The sequence below is a fragment of the Mustela erminea genome, chromosome 10 (assembly GCF_009829155.1).
Source record: "Mustela erminea isolate mMusErm1 chromosome 10, mMusErm1.Pri, whole genome shotgun sequence".
In the NCBI taxonomy this organism is placed as follows: Eukaryota; Metazoa; Chordata; class Mammalia; order Carnivora; family Mustelidae; genus Mustela; species Mustela erminea.
Genome location: NC_045623.1, coordinates 44,751,426 through 44,766,362, shown reverse-complemented (window position 1 = coordinate 44,766,362; position 14,937 = coordinate 44,751,426). Strand labels below are relative to the sequence as shown.

The window sequence follows — 14,937 nt, the reverse complement described above, 5'->3', positions numbered from 1 at the left end:
GATTTAAAAAAGGCTTTGGGGGGGGGGGCACCTGGTTGTCTCAGTCAGAAGAATCTGGGACTCCTGAACTCAGGGTCCACGTTGGGTGTAGAGATTACTTAAAACAAACAAACAAACAAACAAACAAAAAACAAAAAAAGGCTTTGGTCAATCTAACCTTCCTTAATCATCCTTTCACTTACTCAAAAACCTGTTCCATGTCTTTGGGCAGCTATAAAAATCTTATTTCTTTTCTGAAAGGTTTCTTCATCAAACCTGAAAACAACTGCTTTTCCACCAAGTTTTAAAAGGCTTAATTAACATTTGAATTGTTCCTTATTACTTAAATACACTGCCTGGTACTGATTTTAGAAGAACTATTTCAGGCCAGACAAGACAATAACTACTGATGATCTTAAGCCGTGAGTACCTTCTGCAGTTAGCTTTTGTAAATGCTGCATGAGTTTGCAGAACACCACTCCTTGAACGCCAAGGAAATTCTGCACAGAGAAAGGATACTTATTTATACCTCCCTATTATTCATTATTCACTGAACAGTTCTAAAACTATCCAAAGGAAAATGAAAGGTTGATACTTAGTTCACTCAAGAGAAGTAGTAACACCATCTTAAACATTCAGAAACAGTACAAAGACATTAGAAAAGAACTACTCAGTAAGAATACTGACAACCATTTTTAACACTGTCCCCTCCTACAACACAGAAATTTATCATAATCAAACTTTGCTATCCTGTTACCAAATGTAGAAACAAACCTCCCCCCCCCAAGCCTACTCAAGTGCTAGTTTTCAACAGAAATTAACGTTAACTGAAAAACAACAATTCTATTTTATAAAATTTTCATTGCATTCAAACAACAATTGCAGCTTGCATCACTTTTACAATCAAGGAAGAGATTCCAAGAATAACGGAGTACTTAAAGACTAATAGTTGTTTAGAAGCTAAAGAATCAAGGCTTATACTCTTGCTTTAATGCGTGTTCTACCAACGATGGAGTCCCACTCTGATTCACTTCTATCTTCTCAATGTCAAGGAGAAAAAAGGTAGAGAGATACATTTTGATCTTTCAACATTTCAGAGACAAACCTGCCTTAGTGTGATCACCAAACTCCTAACCAAAGAATCCCAACCCACCCTTTCGAGTTACAGCTTGAAATACACAAATAGAAATCTCTCCAGTGTACCCGCTGGAAACCCTAAACTAGAGAAGCAATCTGGTGCCCCTGTGCTGAATTAGCTCAGAGAGTATTTAAAAATCTGGAAATTACACATTAAAAAATAAGCCATTGGAATTCTCTGGAAAAATGATTGAGCAATTTGGTCTAAATTACCAGATGGCAAAATGAGCTAGGCAGTAACCACTTGTCCTGCATTAACAAAGAACCGTCCAGTTAAAAAAAGCCAAGAGCATCCCCGTTAGTACACAGCTCTGAGGGCAAGAAGCTGTTCTTACACCTCTTCCTTCCAAGAACACAGCATAATACGCTGGACAAAGAAAAGAAACTTAAGGTTAGATGAAGATTTTGGAAATATAATCCAGCATACTTTTAACACAGGAAAAAGTAGTTCAGATATTAACCTAACTTGTTTCTTCAGTCCAAGTACTCCTCCCTGTATTCCATTTATATATCAGACAAGCAGCTATAACTGACATTATAGAGGCATCTTCAAAAGTAATCAGAAGGGGAAATTCAAATCAAAAGCTAAATTTAGGAATCTCAGGCTTAAGATCAATTCTGTAAAGAAACAATCAAATTATTACAGCAAGACATCTATAAAGAATCATATCATTACAACAAGAGCATTGAGGCAGCTGACCTATTGGCATAAAAAGAGTACAGGAAATCCACAGTTTGAAGGCAATTTCTATATTTAAAAAAGCCATCTAACATAATCAGGAAATTACAGCTTAGCCAAATAATTAAGTCCAATTTTTAATTAAAGCATGGCAACCTGAGGCCTTTCAGAAGTTGTATTCATCTGTACTCACCTCAATTTCCACCCTCTTCCCCAACCAACATTATCCTCCAGTGACTTCATTCCTGGGTTCCTGTCATTCCAAAACCCTCATACCTTTGCACATGCTGCTTCTTTTTTCCACTGATCAAACTTTCACTCATTCTTTAATGCCTTGCTTAAAATATCAGTCCTTTGGCAGTTAGGCACCCCACTCTTTGGTGTTGTGTACAGTGCCTGACTCACAGCAGGAACTCTATAAATGTTTACAAAACAAGTGGATAAATTAACGGTGCCCATTTTTGTCTACTCCTCTCTGAATGCATTAATCAGATACTACTATTCATTTGCATTTGGTTCCTTGATTGTATCATCACTTCCTAGAAGGCAGAAATACAATTCACACAGTAAAAAAATCTCTAGTATCTAAGTTCAGTGTGTAGCACAAATTAATTCAATACACTGGTCAAATTAAGTAATGCAGGTGAGTCCTTCAACCAATCTAATAATAATCCTCTAACAGTTTATGTCATTATATAAATGTTTCAGTCGCTATTACAAAAACGTTCAGATGAACGAAAATTCAGGTGAAAAATTACACAATTAGTATTAATGGTGACTTTTGACTATTTCTGATCATACACAACTACAGGTAAGTTTAATTATATGTTCACATTATAAAAATAAGAGCCACTTGTTACATTATTACAGACTTTACGCAGGTTGACTCAAATGATGCTTTGATGCAACTGGAGAGTGAAAAAGGTTAACAAAGTTAACTAACGCAAACAAAACACACCACAAAATTAGTTTCTGATTCCCGTTCGCTTAACGCTGTAATCTAAAAATGTCGTAACTAGAATAAAATTATTTTGCTTACATACAACATCACACACTTTAAGTTATAGTTATGTTAAGGGACCATCTAATAAAGTTCCAATTAAGAAGCCTTTAAATTTCCTGGAGTAATTTTATTTTCCCCGTTTGGGAAAGAACTGCCTTCAGGGCAAATGTACGCACCTACGTAATACAAAGAGGTCTGGTCAGTTTACGACTCTGAACAGAGAGGCAGATTCAAACTGAAACTCGGATATAATAGGCCTGAAGCCATTTTGAGAAATAAGAGGAAAGGGCTGGTAGAACCCACTGACACATAAATCCTGCTCTGAGGAAGGATTCTAACACGGGATACTAGTGCTCTCTTCCTTGTAGATATGAAAGTGAATGATACAGGAAGATTAATTTTGAGACAGCCCGAATGAGCTGGAAGCTATAAAGACTGCTGTACTGACATATCCCTCCCTTATCACGGTTCCTGAGGACAGACCCTAGTCCTCTCCCAAACTCATTACCAGAACCTTCCATACTATTGTGTAAAAACTACGCGCGCTTTATCCCACGGAAAACGTTCAATCTGAAAAAAAGGAAATGCCACGCTAACTCTTCAGTGAAAGCAGCGCGACTGCCGCAGAAGCGAAAGACCTAAAGCCATCTATGCGTAACACGCGTTGGGTTCTAAATGGCTTAGACGCCAAGATACACAAAACCGAGCTCCGGCCTCCGAATTGTATTACCAAGGTGGGGAACCATAAATCTCCTCACATTTCAGAGCCCGGAAGGGCACTTCTTTCCTCTTCCTCATGCGCGAAGAAGTAGCGGCCTACTCAGCCAGCGGCCAATTACCGTGAGCGTTCGGGATCCCGCCGCGCGGTCCAGACTTACCTGCCGTGCTCTCTGCAGCGCATCTTTGAAAGCATCGTTAACTCCCCCACCACCGCCGCCGCCGCCTCCACCACCAGCTGAGCCAGAAGAAGGTGGAGGCACTGTTGAGTAGTCTGCCATGCCTACGTTACAGTGGCCGCTGCCGCTTCTTCGCAGACACCTTCCCTCAGCCAACTGCTAAGAAAGAAAGAAAATGGCGGCCGTCGAGCCTGTATCACATTCTTGTGCGACCATCGTGCCGTAAAGGGGCGGAGACTGAAAGGAGAAAATCTCGCGATGTTTTGAGGCAACGAACCGGTGTGGGGGTGGGGCTGAAAAAAACAAGGAGAGGCCGAAGGATGTCGCGAGACTTGTGTTTAAGATCTCGCGAGAGTGGATTTTATTTTGGCGCCTCCTCTGCGCGCATTCTCTTGTTGAGATTGTGTTGCTTCTACTTCCGGGGTGGTGGGTGCGACTGGCGCGGCGACCCCGGTTGGCTTGCATTTTTGAAGACCTCAAGAAAGAGTAGTTGGTTTTTATTGGTTGCAGACTCGGGGAGGGACTGTGGGTGAATTTCGCGCGTAGGGTCATTTTCTGTATCCAAGGGAAAGAGGGTAACGTCGACAGGCGTAAGGACGACGCTACAGTATCTCGAGAGCGCCGCAACCAGGAGTGTGCCTGGGAGAAGGGCGCCCGGGACGCCACGCGGAGATGTTTCTGAAAACGTCCTCCCGGCCCGGCGGGATCTCGTCCTGATTCTCAGGGTAGTAAAGTGTCCCTGTATTTTACGTATAGATTGGCAGATGTGTTTTATCACAAGTGGGGATGAATTCAGGCTTGAGGCCTCTTAGTTCTCTAGCTGGTTTCGGTATTTTTGTGTAATGTGAATGAGGCTGTGAAATTGTGACTGCCCTTTTCGTTGTAAAAACGTGATTGTTCCTAAAATTCTGTTGTAACTACAGTTAGTAACCTAGTATGTGTCCAGGGCCCGTTTTATTGAGGTCATCTTACAGTTCACAGAAACATCATTTCTTGACCAAAATTGACTTTGTGGCTTCCGGAAGTTCCTGTAGTTTCTTTAAGAACCCAAATGTAACGTGATGTTCTGAATTGTCATCCCAGGGCTGGATAACTTAAGTGTGTGTATTTTATGTCATCTACTTCAGTTATCAAGTAATTTTAGACCTTCCCAAGCATTTGGTGGCACATAATTTACTCCAGTACTAGTATTGACTTCAGAGTCATTTGGATGCTTTACGAATCTTATTTAGGAGTCGATCAAAGTTCCCTTGTTTTTAGATAACAAAGACCGAGGTAAAATGAACTTTACCAATTTTGGCATTTTATGTTTTGTGAGTTAGGTCTAAAAAAGTACCTTTCCCATTGCTAGTCATAAGAGTAATTGGAAGAAATGTGTGTTGTGATCTTCCTGGTAATTGCAGTTAATGTGTGCTCTTGTTCAAGGGCCCAAGTAAGATAACTGGACATACATGCATGTAGCTGCAAGTGGGCGGACATTTTCCTCCAATGAAGCTTTTCCTACTGTCTTAACCATTTATAGCTCTGATTTTCTTCAGTGTTCGTACCTATCCCTTTAGGTTTGGAGGGGTGAGGATTTGTATTTGGAAAAGCAGCAAATGTATTGGACTACAGATTTAAGTGTAACTGGGGGGAAAAAAGACTAAAAGCATCTTGGGTGGTGTTACTAAACAATTTTTTGTTATGTTTTGAGAAAGTGTGTCTAACAAGTGACATTAATCAACTGATTTTTTTCATATTTTATGTATTAGGCATATACCAATCAGTTCTTCTGATCAACATAATGTTAACCATAGAGTGATATGATTCACCTGCAAACAAACTTTATTTCAGACAATTTTAGTTGTCTCTAAATGTGCAAAGTAAAGCCTTTCATCTGTATTTTATTTGTAGACTCTCCTGGAACCAGGGTGGGGAGTTGGAATCAGTTAGATCAGGATTTCTTAACTTCAACACTGTTGACAGTGTTTAACCAGATAATTATGTTTGGAAATACCACTGTGTACTGAAATATGTTTAGCACCATTCTTAGCCTCTACCCATAGATCCTAGTAACATAACACTGCCCCCCACACACACACACACTCAGTTGTGGCAGTTAAAAACATCTCCAGACATTGCTGATGTTCCCTGGTATGCAAAATCACCCTACACTGAGAAACAGTGGTCAGCCTTAATTTCTGCCCCTGCCTCTCCATTGGGAAAACCTATTTACCATACTTCTGTGGTACATTCCAAATTCTATTAATTTCCATTTCCACTACTCCCAAGTTACCATCACTTAGTCCTGGACTGTAATAGTATTCTACTTGGTTTTTCTGCTCCCACCCTTAAATGTCTATAATTAGCTTTCTTAAATTGTGAAATTATAAAAATATGTAATATACGTGTAAGTTCTCAAAAGTAACAAGGATCCATTACCAATACTTTTGAAGTTCAAGCCTCTACCCGATTATATTTCAATTGTTTCTTCACATAGCAGCTTGAATGATTTCTTTCTTTAAAACAGATCATCTCACTTTTCTCTTTCTATTAAACTTTTTAAAAGATTTATTTTGGAAAGAGTATGTATCGTGGGGGTGGGCATAAGGGCAGAAGGAGAAGGAGAGAAGACTCCCCACTGAGTAGGGAGCCTGATAGGGCTCCATCTCACAACCCTGAAATCATGACCTGAGCTGAAGCAAAGTTGAACACTTAACTGATTGAACCACTGAGGTGCCCCAAGTACTTTAAAATCCTATCTCCTGGAGTGGTGTAAGGGCTCCATATGACCAGGCCACTGTCTCTAAACACTCCTCACTTTAATTCTTCTTCACTAACCGTGCTGTCCAAGATACTTCCTGCCTTTGGGATTTTATGTTTGCTTTTTCTTCTGCCTGGCCTGGATGCTTTTATAGACTTTAACGTGGATGGTTGGTTTGTCCTCATCATTCAAGGCTCAGTTCAGATGTCACCTCCTTAGGCCATCTCTGACCTCTAGCTGTGCCATTCTGCAATCACTATCTCATTACCATTTTATAGCATTTATCTGAAATTATGTTCTGTGTGTTTACTTTTTTATTGTTTCTTTTCCTTTAGAATGTACCTGGAGAACAAGGACTATCTATTTACCATTGACCAGTTCCTAATGCATAGTCAACATTCTAGACTTTTGTTGAAAGTGCATACTGAAAAAAATCTGCCTCTTCATTTTAGTTGTGTGTGGCCTTGGGCAAGTAACTTTGTCTCTATGTCTCAGATTTCTATTGATGATCATAACTTCCTTTACTGTCCTCAAATGAGATATCCGTGAGTTCTTCAGAAAACAAAGTGCTATGTAAATGGAAACTAGTAATAAACTTGTAATTTGGCTTCTGGCATTTTAGAATCAAGAAAGTATAATCTGTGTACATTTTTTGGATTGCAGTTATGTTCAAATCTTAGTTTTGGTAAAACCCAGGAACGTGCAAGAGCAGCTGAATTGTGGGAAAACCAACCAGTGAATTTTGATTAGGCTATGTGAGTTCTCAATCTCAGAGCCATTTGTACTTTTCTCTTTACTTTTAAAATTGATGAGATCAGGCTTTTCTTGACTAAATTTATTCCCTTTTACAATGTAAATTTCTTAAAAGTGGATGTATCATAGCTAATAATTAAAATTGGCTTATTATGCTTTGATATTGGCTAAATATTTGGCTGAATCATATTTTATAGTCAGACTCTTACCACAGAAATGGTATTTCATATTTTATCCTTAGGATGAAGCAAAAGTTGGTGTTTTGAACGCTACTGTAGGGAGCATTTAGATATACCAGATAACAGAGTGAGAAGATAAGCAAATGCAATTAAAGTTGAGCTATTAAATGCAGTGGCAAGTTTCTTATTTTACCTTCTGACTTACTGGTTACCAAATGACTCCATGATTTTTTTCTTAGCACAGTTTTCACTTTTGGATTTGTTAAATTTGTGAAATATTAACAGATTCTTATTTTTAGCTTTTGGAGAAAAGTCCATTATGGCTTTTTAACAGGCATTTTTTTTTTTTTTTAAGATTTATTTATTTTAGAGAGGGAGAGAGTCCCAACAGACTTGCTGCTGAGCACAGAGCCTAACAAGGGACTCCCATCTCACAACTCTGAGATCATGACCTGAGCTGAAACCAGGAGTGGGATGCATAACTGACTGTGCCATCCACGTGCCCCTTAACAGGCATCTTAGAGTGACAAAATTGTACAGGCTTCCTGCCTCAGCTTTCTATGGATCACCTACCTTCCAACAGCTCTTAGCCAGAAGGATCTGAAAACTACATGCTATATACTGTGTGTCATTTAAACCAGGCCAGTATTTCCTTAGTACGTAGTTACAACAGATTCAGGTTAGATGTGAGGAGGGAAGTGGCCACTTCAAATTAAAGTAAATAGTTCAGGATGTCGTTAGGGTGTTTGATCATTAGGTTGGTTTTTGGTTTAATGACTTTTATATCCCTTTTGACTGAGTTTTTAGAATTTTATTTCAGACTGAGGTGTGAATGGAAGCAGGATATATTAGCATTTTATTTTTTTTAAGATTTGATTTTTTGTGAGAAAAATAAATTTATTTATTTTAAGAGAGAGCATGTGAGCACATGAGTTGGGGGGAGGAACAGAGGGAGAAGGGGACTCTCCGCCTAGCAGGGAGCCTGATTTAGAACTTGATCCTAGGACTCTGGTATCATGGTCTGAGCTGAAGGCAGACACTTAACCAACTGAGCCACCCAGGCACCCATATATTAGCATTTTAGAGAACAGAGTTGTTAATACAAATTAACTTTGGAACATTTTGGAAAACAACAATTTGACCCGTGTATGAAACTGGAGGTAGCCCCAGATAGTGGAAAGGACTCCAGGCTAAGTCCAAGAGGCTCTGTGTTAAAGTATGACCCATGTGCCCTTTGGTAAGTCACACAACTTCCTTTTACCAGTGTACCTAAAAGAGAGGGCAATTTAATCTGTTTCTGAAAAGTAGCCAACAGTAAAGGATAATAAAAGGTCTTATGTTTTTACACTGTGACTTCTGTTTTCCCTTTCAGAAGTTAGTAATACTATCATCTCATGCTCAGTTATTAGAGATTTCTTCTCTGATTTGGGTGCCAGATTTGATAGTGTGTCCTGATTGAAGGGCTGTAAGTAGACTGAAGAATACTAGGATATTGTTTAAGATCATTGATTTGCCCTAAATCTAGACTTCTATTATCCTCGTCATTCTCACCCATAACTGCAGAGCTCCCTTTTTATCAGGTACACTTCCCACCTCTTCCATTTTACTATTGCCTGGTAATTTCCATTTTAACAGAAAGCCTGTCGAGAACTCTAAAAATTCAGGGATTCTTAGTTGTTGTCATGTACTTCGTCATGACAATAATAGCATAGTATCACTTATTGTTTGTTTGGAATTCCCACTAGATTGTAATGTCCATGACAGTAAAGGTTATGTCTTTCTGTGTCTTTACTGCATAGCACACTCATAGCAATAGCTAATAATGGCTAGTGCGATATACTGGTTACTGATCTAAATGCTTTGTCTGTATTTAATTCATTTATGCTTACAGTGGCTCTATGAGGTGCTTATTAAAATCTCTTGCTGGGGTACAGGTAAGTTAACTAACTTGCCCAGGGTCACTTAGTAGTAGTAAGTGTTAGTGATTTGAACCCAGGCGACCTGTGTTGAAAGAATTGAAGAATCTATAAAAAATCAAGTAATGAAATGGATCTCTGTAGTTTCCTATGGTGTGGTTCACAACTTAGTATTTCTTACTTGGATTTTAAAAATACATGCATTTGTTTTTATTGAGATGTATGCCAAAGTTCTTCATGAGAACCAGGTCTTAATGTAAGGTAATAAAAATATTACGTACAAAATTAAAGAACCCATGTGTTATATAAAAGGATAAAGCCTTGTTTTTCTGTGTTAATTGTATTGGATGAATCAGTAATATGCTTTACTAAAATTAATGTATATATAGTGCTTAGAGTGTATGTGTATACATACATATATATTTGGTATGATTAATACTATTTTTCAGATACATTGTTTAGGGGGTTTATGTGTTTGTAATCCACATCACAAACTAGATTGTAAGCCCCTTCAAGAAAAGAATAGGATTGTTTAATTTAAATTTTCCCTCTGTATTACTATAGAGTGTCTACGATAGTGTTTGTACTGTTTGCATATTGGATTCCTCTATAAAATAGCCCACCTCCAAAAACATATCAAAAGTTTTAAAATCAGACTTTTGGGGCTCCTGGGTGGCTAAGTTGTTAAGCATCTGCCTTCAGCTCAGGTCAGGATCCCAGGGATCTGGAATCAAGTCCCGCATCGGGCTTCCTGTTCTGGGAAGCCTGCTTCTCCCACTCGCACTCCCCCTGTTTGTGCTCCCTCTCTCTCTGTGTCTCTGTCTGTCAAATAAATAAATAAAATCTTTAAAAAAAAAAAATCAGACTCTTCAGAAAATTAAGAGTAGAATTCTGTGTAATTTAATTTTTTAGAACAATTAATGTTGAGACAAAGGCTCTTCCTGAAAATGAGATAAATTTTCTTTGCCCTTCAGTGAAGGCAGAAAGCATATATGGGGGAAAAGAGGGGCTTGCTAAGGTTCCTTCCCAACTTTACATGGTTCTTCAACTTTAATGAAAGAAGGACCATCCTTACTGTATCGTACACAGTGCCTCTTTGAGTATATGAATCGTGTTTAGCTAGTTGCACACATCTGTTGGCAGCCTGTGTGTAAGCAGGATCTGTCCTTTGACCAGGATCATGGGAGATACAGCACAGCATCATAAAATATATAGGAAATTGAATCAATATTTAATGAAAAAAATTCAGAGCTACCTGCCCTTACCGATATACCATAATGCTCCCTTACTATAGGGATAATGGTAGGTTGAAAATTTGGTACTCCTGACAGTTTCTGTCTCAAAAAATTGGCTTTACCACCCAGTTCCTGAGTGCTTTTAGTTAATTATAGCATACATCCAAATAACTTAGAATAAAGCTGGTATATAATGCTGCAGAATATAATATATAATAAAACTACAGAGTGTATATAATATATATGGTTTCATAATTTTTTTGACCTGTGAAAGTATTTAAAAATTTTAATTTCGGGGCGCCGGGGTGGCTCAGTGGGTTAAAGCCTCTGCCTTTGGCTCAGGTCCTGATCTCAGGGTCCTGGGATCGAGCCCCAAGTCGAGCTCTCTGCTCAGCGGGGAGCCTGCTTCCTCCTCTCCCTCTCTGCCTGCCTCTCTGCCTACTTGTGATCTCTCTCTCTCTGTCAAATAAATAAAATCTTTAAAAAATTTTTTTAATTCCACTGTAGTTAACAGTGTTACATAAGTTTTGTTAGTTTACTTTGAATTAGTCCTGTACTTATTCCTTAGAAGTATTTCCAGATCTGTGTCTGCAGCTATCTCCAAGAGATTTTGTGTGTTGCTTCAAAACCAAAATGTCTAAAATAAATTGATATATTTACTGTTCTTATTCTCCATTTATTTTGTGGTCAAAACATGTTTATTTTTTCTCTCCCTAATTGAATCACATATTTATACATCAGTTCCTTTCACATCTGTTACATTTATCCTATTCATTAAAATTTTAGCCAAATAAAGATCAAAATTAAAAATCATCTTTTTTCATGAACTTTAACCTGACTAACCAATTCCGTTGATCTTTTACTTAATTCAGTATATTGATTACAGGGAGCTTTTTTAAAATGTTAAAGCTGAGCCCTGACCCCCACTCCCAGAATCTTGATTTCATTGGTCTATATCTGTATGTGTAACAACTTCCTAAGCTGATCCTTAAAGTGTAGCCCACACTTGAGAACCACTAAAATAAAATTGCTCCATTAGACTTTTGCTAATTTTTGATGCCTTATAGTTTGTTCTCTAGTGATTATGGGCATATAGTCTAGAGAATTCAAGGTCTAGAAGCATTTTGTTTTTGAACCCCATCAAGTTTTTGTTGATCTAGGCTAGGACAGTGTTCCTTAATCAAGAGTATGTTTGAGGAAAAACCCTGCATTATCTAGGGTGTTTTTTAAAAATGTGGATACTTGGGCCCCACCTGGACCTAATGTAACTTGTTTTAGGAAATTTACATCTCTTATTTAAAAAAAAATAGGCATCGTAGTTGATTCTTATGCTTATCAGTCTGAAAACTCTCTTATGCAAAAAGTTTAATAATTACAGAATTTAGCTTAATTATATTTTGTTTCCCCAGTTAGACTAGTACATGTTCTGAACACAGATATCTTGTTCTCTCCCCTTTTCTCTTGTATAAAGGAGAGCAGGTTGAGGACTGGATCTTACTCTGGTTTGCCAATATATCTTGGTGCTTTTATGTTGATAAAGTCTTTTTTTTTTTTTTAAGATCTCATTTATTTGACAGGGAGGAGAGCAAGAACAAGCAGGGGGAGGAGCAAAAGAAGAGGGAGAAGCAGGTTCCCCATTGAGCAGGGAGCCTGACATGGGGTTCAATCCCAGGACCCTAGGATCACGACCTGAGCCAAAGGCAGATGCCGAACTGACTGAGCCACCCAGGTGCTCCTGTGTTGGTAAAATTTTAGTATCAAATTGAATTGTTTGTTATCATAGTTACCACTTGCCTGCAAAGCTAGAGTTCAAATTGCTAAATCCGTGGTTATAAATATTGGGGGCTTTTGAGGCTATCTAGCATGGAAAAGAAGATTCACTCAACTTCTTAGGATAGCAGACTTGGAAAGACCTTGAAGATCATCTAATCTGTTTCTCTCATTTTATGGTGGAGGAAATTGCGACCTGGATTGCTTGAAAGCCATGCACAAAGTGACAAGATTAATTGCTGTGTCAACATTAGACTCCTAATCCAGTGCTCTTTATTTCGTCAAAGAACTCTGAAGCAGCAGTGATTCAGTTAAATTTCAGTTGGAGGTTTTCTGCTTCTTAGGTACAAGGGGAAGACGAATCTTTGCAGAACCAAAAACATCTTGATTTTTATAATCAGGACGTCTACCTTTACAACATTTATATTTCGAAATAGATTATTGAAAGAGGATCTTTGCCAGTGAAATCCTTAACTGAAGATGGGTGGGTATGAGATGTAAAGCCCACTTGGCATACGGTTTTGTTGTTGTTTTTTAGTGGAACTTTGCTTCTCTGTCCTGACATTTTCATGTCTCTATTTATAGCAGTGATCTCTTTGGAATTTGCCTTCTGATTCTGTTTGTTCTTTTATGTTGCTTCATATTAAGTGATATTCTCACTTCACTTTTGTTAAAATATATTTGAAAGGACTTGAAAAGAAGTAATTAAAATGTTTAAAAGCAGCACCTGAAATTGTTATTTTTTCTTTGATTTACATAATCATTTTTTATAACAGGTCATCTAATTGTAGTACCTAGTGATACAAATACTAATTTTTCAAGATAGAATGGTAGTTTATTTTTTAAATTTAAGATCATATGAAGCCTACAATAAATTTCTTTGGTCCAGGACAGATAATGTTTTTAGATTCTTAACAACCTTGCTCTTTAAGGATGTACTTTGATATAGGTGAAGACCGAGAGATTTTTACTTAGATCCTTTTTTTTGAAATAAAGATTTTATTTATTTATTTGACAGAGATCACAAATAGGCAGAGAGGTTGGGGTGGGGGGAGAAGGCTCCCTGCCGAGCAGAGAGCCCAATCCCAGAACCCTGGCATCATGACCTGAGCCTAAGGCAGAGGCTTTAACCCACTGAGCCACCCAGGTGCCCCTTATTTAGATCCTTTAAAAGGGTAAACTCCTTAAGGGTAGGAACCATTTTATTTACCTTTGTGATTAACATAATGCCTCTCATCCAGTAGGTGCTTATTTATTCGGTTCAGTAAAAATGCTGGACGTTGTTCTAAGTGCTGGAGATATAGTAGCGAACAAAATAGACACATATGCCTACCCTCATGGAGCTTATTCTAGGGAGTTAAGGTTGAATAAAACGTGAATCACTGCAAAGACTCCATCTTTGTTTTCAGATAGTTCTTTGGATCAGTCTGACAAAGAATATCTAATATTTGAGCCCCATGTTGGGTGTAGAGATTAATTTAAAATCTTTTAAAAAATAACCTATAGTTTATTAAGCAAGTGTTGAAGAGTTAGAATGGAAGAAATTTAATGATCAGATCAATCATTAAATGTTTACTTCTGAGTGTGCATATGTGAAATTATGTGAACTACATAATTGCCAGTTACTGTCATCCCGATTCTCATTCACTTGTGTGCTGTGTGCAACCCTGTGTAAGGACCCCAGTTGCTAGCCAGGCTACAACCAGGGAACTTCATCTCAAATCAGATACTACTGAGTGCCTTTGATTATGCTGGCCAGAAACTCCATATTCACCAAAGTTCTAGTTGTTTACTTGTTTGTCTGTTCTTCACACCAAAGTGTGACCTCCACAGAGCACCTTGTGTGTTTTATTTAGCACTGAATCCCAAGTACACAAAATAGCAAGCTACATAGTGAGTGTTAGTAAATATTAACCAATCAGTCCCTGAGTACTCAAAATACAATTAATTCCCTTTCATTGGTACAAGCTACATCTAGTCTCCAGACTACTCAAAAATTAAAAATCTTCAATTCTAATATTCTTAAGAGCTCTTTTCACTTTATCTTGTTTACTAATATACTCCGTAATTCTGATAACTTCCCTTTTCAATCTCTATTACTTCCAGGTCTTGGTTTGCCAGTCACTTTGAGAATTCCCAACTCTTGTTCCCCATGTCTTTCAGTAGTGTCCACTCTTTAAATCCACAACTCCTAATCACTTAAAATAGACACTGGAGCTCGATGAGATTCAATTCACCATTATTACCTAAGTGCTAGGTTATTTAACCTTGCCAACTTTAAACTTTAATTTAGAGTTTCAGTTTGTTCATTTGTGTTTAAATGTTTATATTTTTTTAGTATATGTGCTGCCAAAGCTAGCACAAGTGTTTATATTTTTAAATTAAACTCTAGGTCCAATGTGGGGCTCAAACTCATGATCCCAAGATCAAGAGTCACATGCTTTATTGACTGAGACAGCCAGGCACCCCTTGAGTTTGTTTGTTTTTTGATACCTAAGCATTGCTATGAAAATGAAAAATGAGATTATTGTAACCAGATGCTATTTCCCATAAGTAATGAAAACCCGTATTAAATAATAACCGAAAAATCCAGGCACAGAGTGACCCTAAGGCTGGTTGAGTTATAGCTCAGCAATACAGGAGATAC

The 14,937-nt window shown here is 38.0% G+C and overlaps 2 protein-coding genes across 22 annotated transcripts in view; one reads left to right on the top strand and one right to left on the bottom strand.

Moving 5' to 3' along the window:
* Positions 1-3,920, bottom strand: part of FUBP1 (far upstream element binding protein 1) — a 34,324-nt gene extending 30,404 nt beyond the window's left edge. For 14 of the 21 annotated variants that reach the window (XR_004276488.1, XR_004276489.1, XR_004276490.1 and 11 more), the window contains exon 1: positions 3,677-3,920. Coding sequence is in view for 17 of the 21 variants with exons in the window: in XM_032303506.1 (XP_032159397.1) it covers positions 3,677-3,796 (120 nt within the window). In the remaining 4 variants the exon portion in view is untranslated. The other 7 variants (XM_032303517.1, XM_032303516.1, XM_032303518.1 and 4 more) reach the window with 2 other exon arrangements.
* A 198-nt stretch (positions 3,921-4,118) lies between these two features.
* DNAJB4 (DnaJ heat shock protein family (Hsp40) member B4) overlaps positions 4,119-14,937 on the top strand; it is a 43,459-nt gene continuing 32,640 nt past the window's right edge. The window contains exon 1 of the mRNA XM_032303531.1: positions 4,119-4,419. The gene's annotated coding sequence lies outside the window, so the exon portion shown is untranslated. The remainder of the gene's footprint in view (positions 4,420-14,937) is intronic.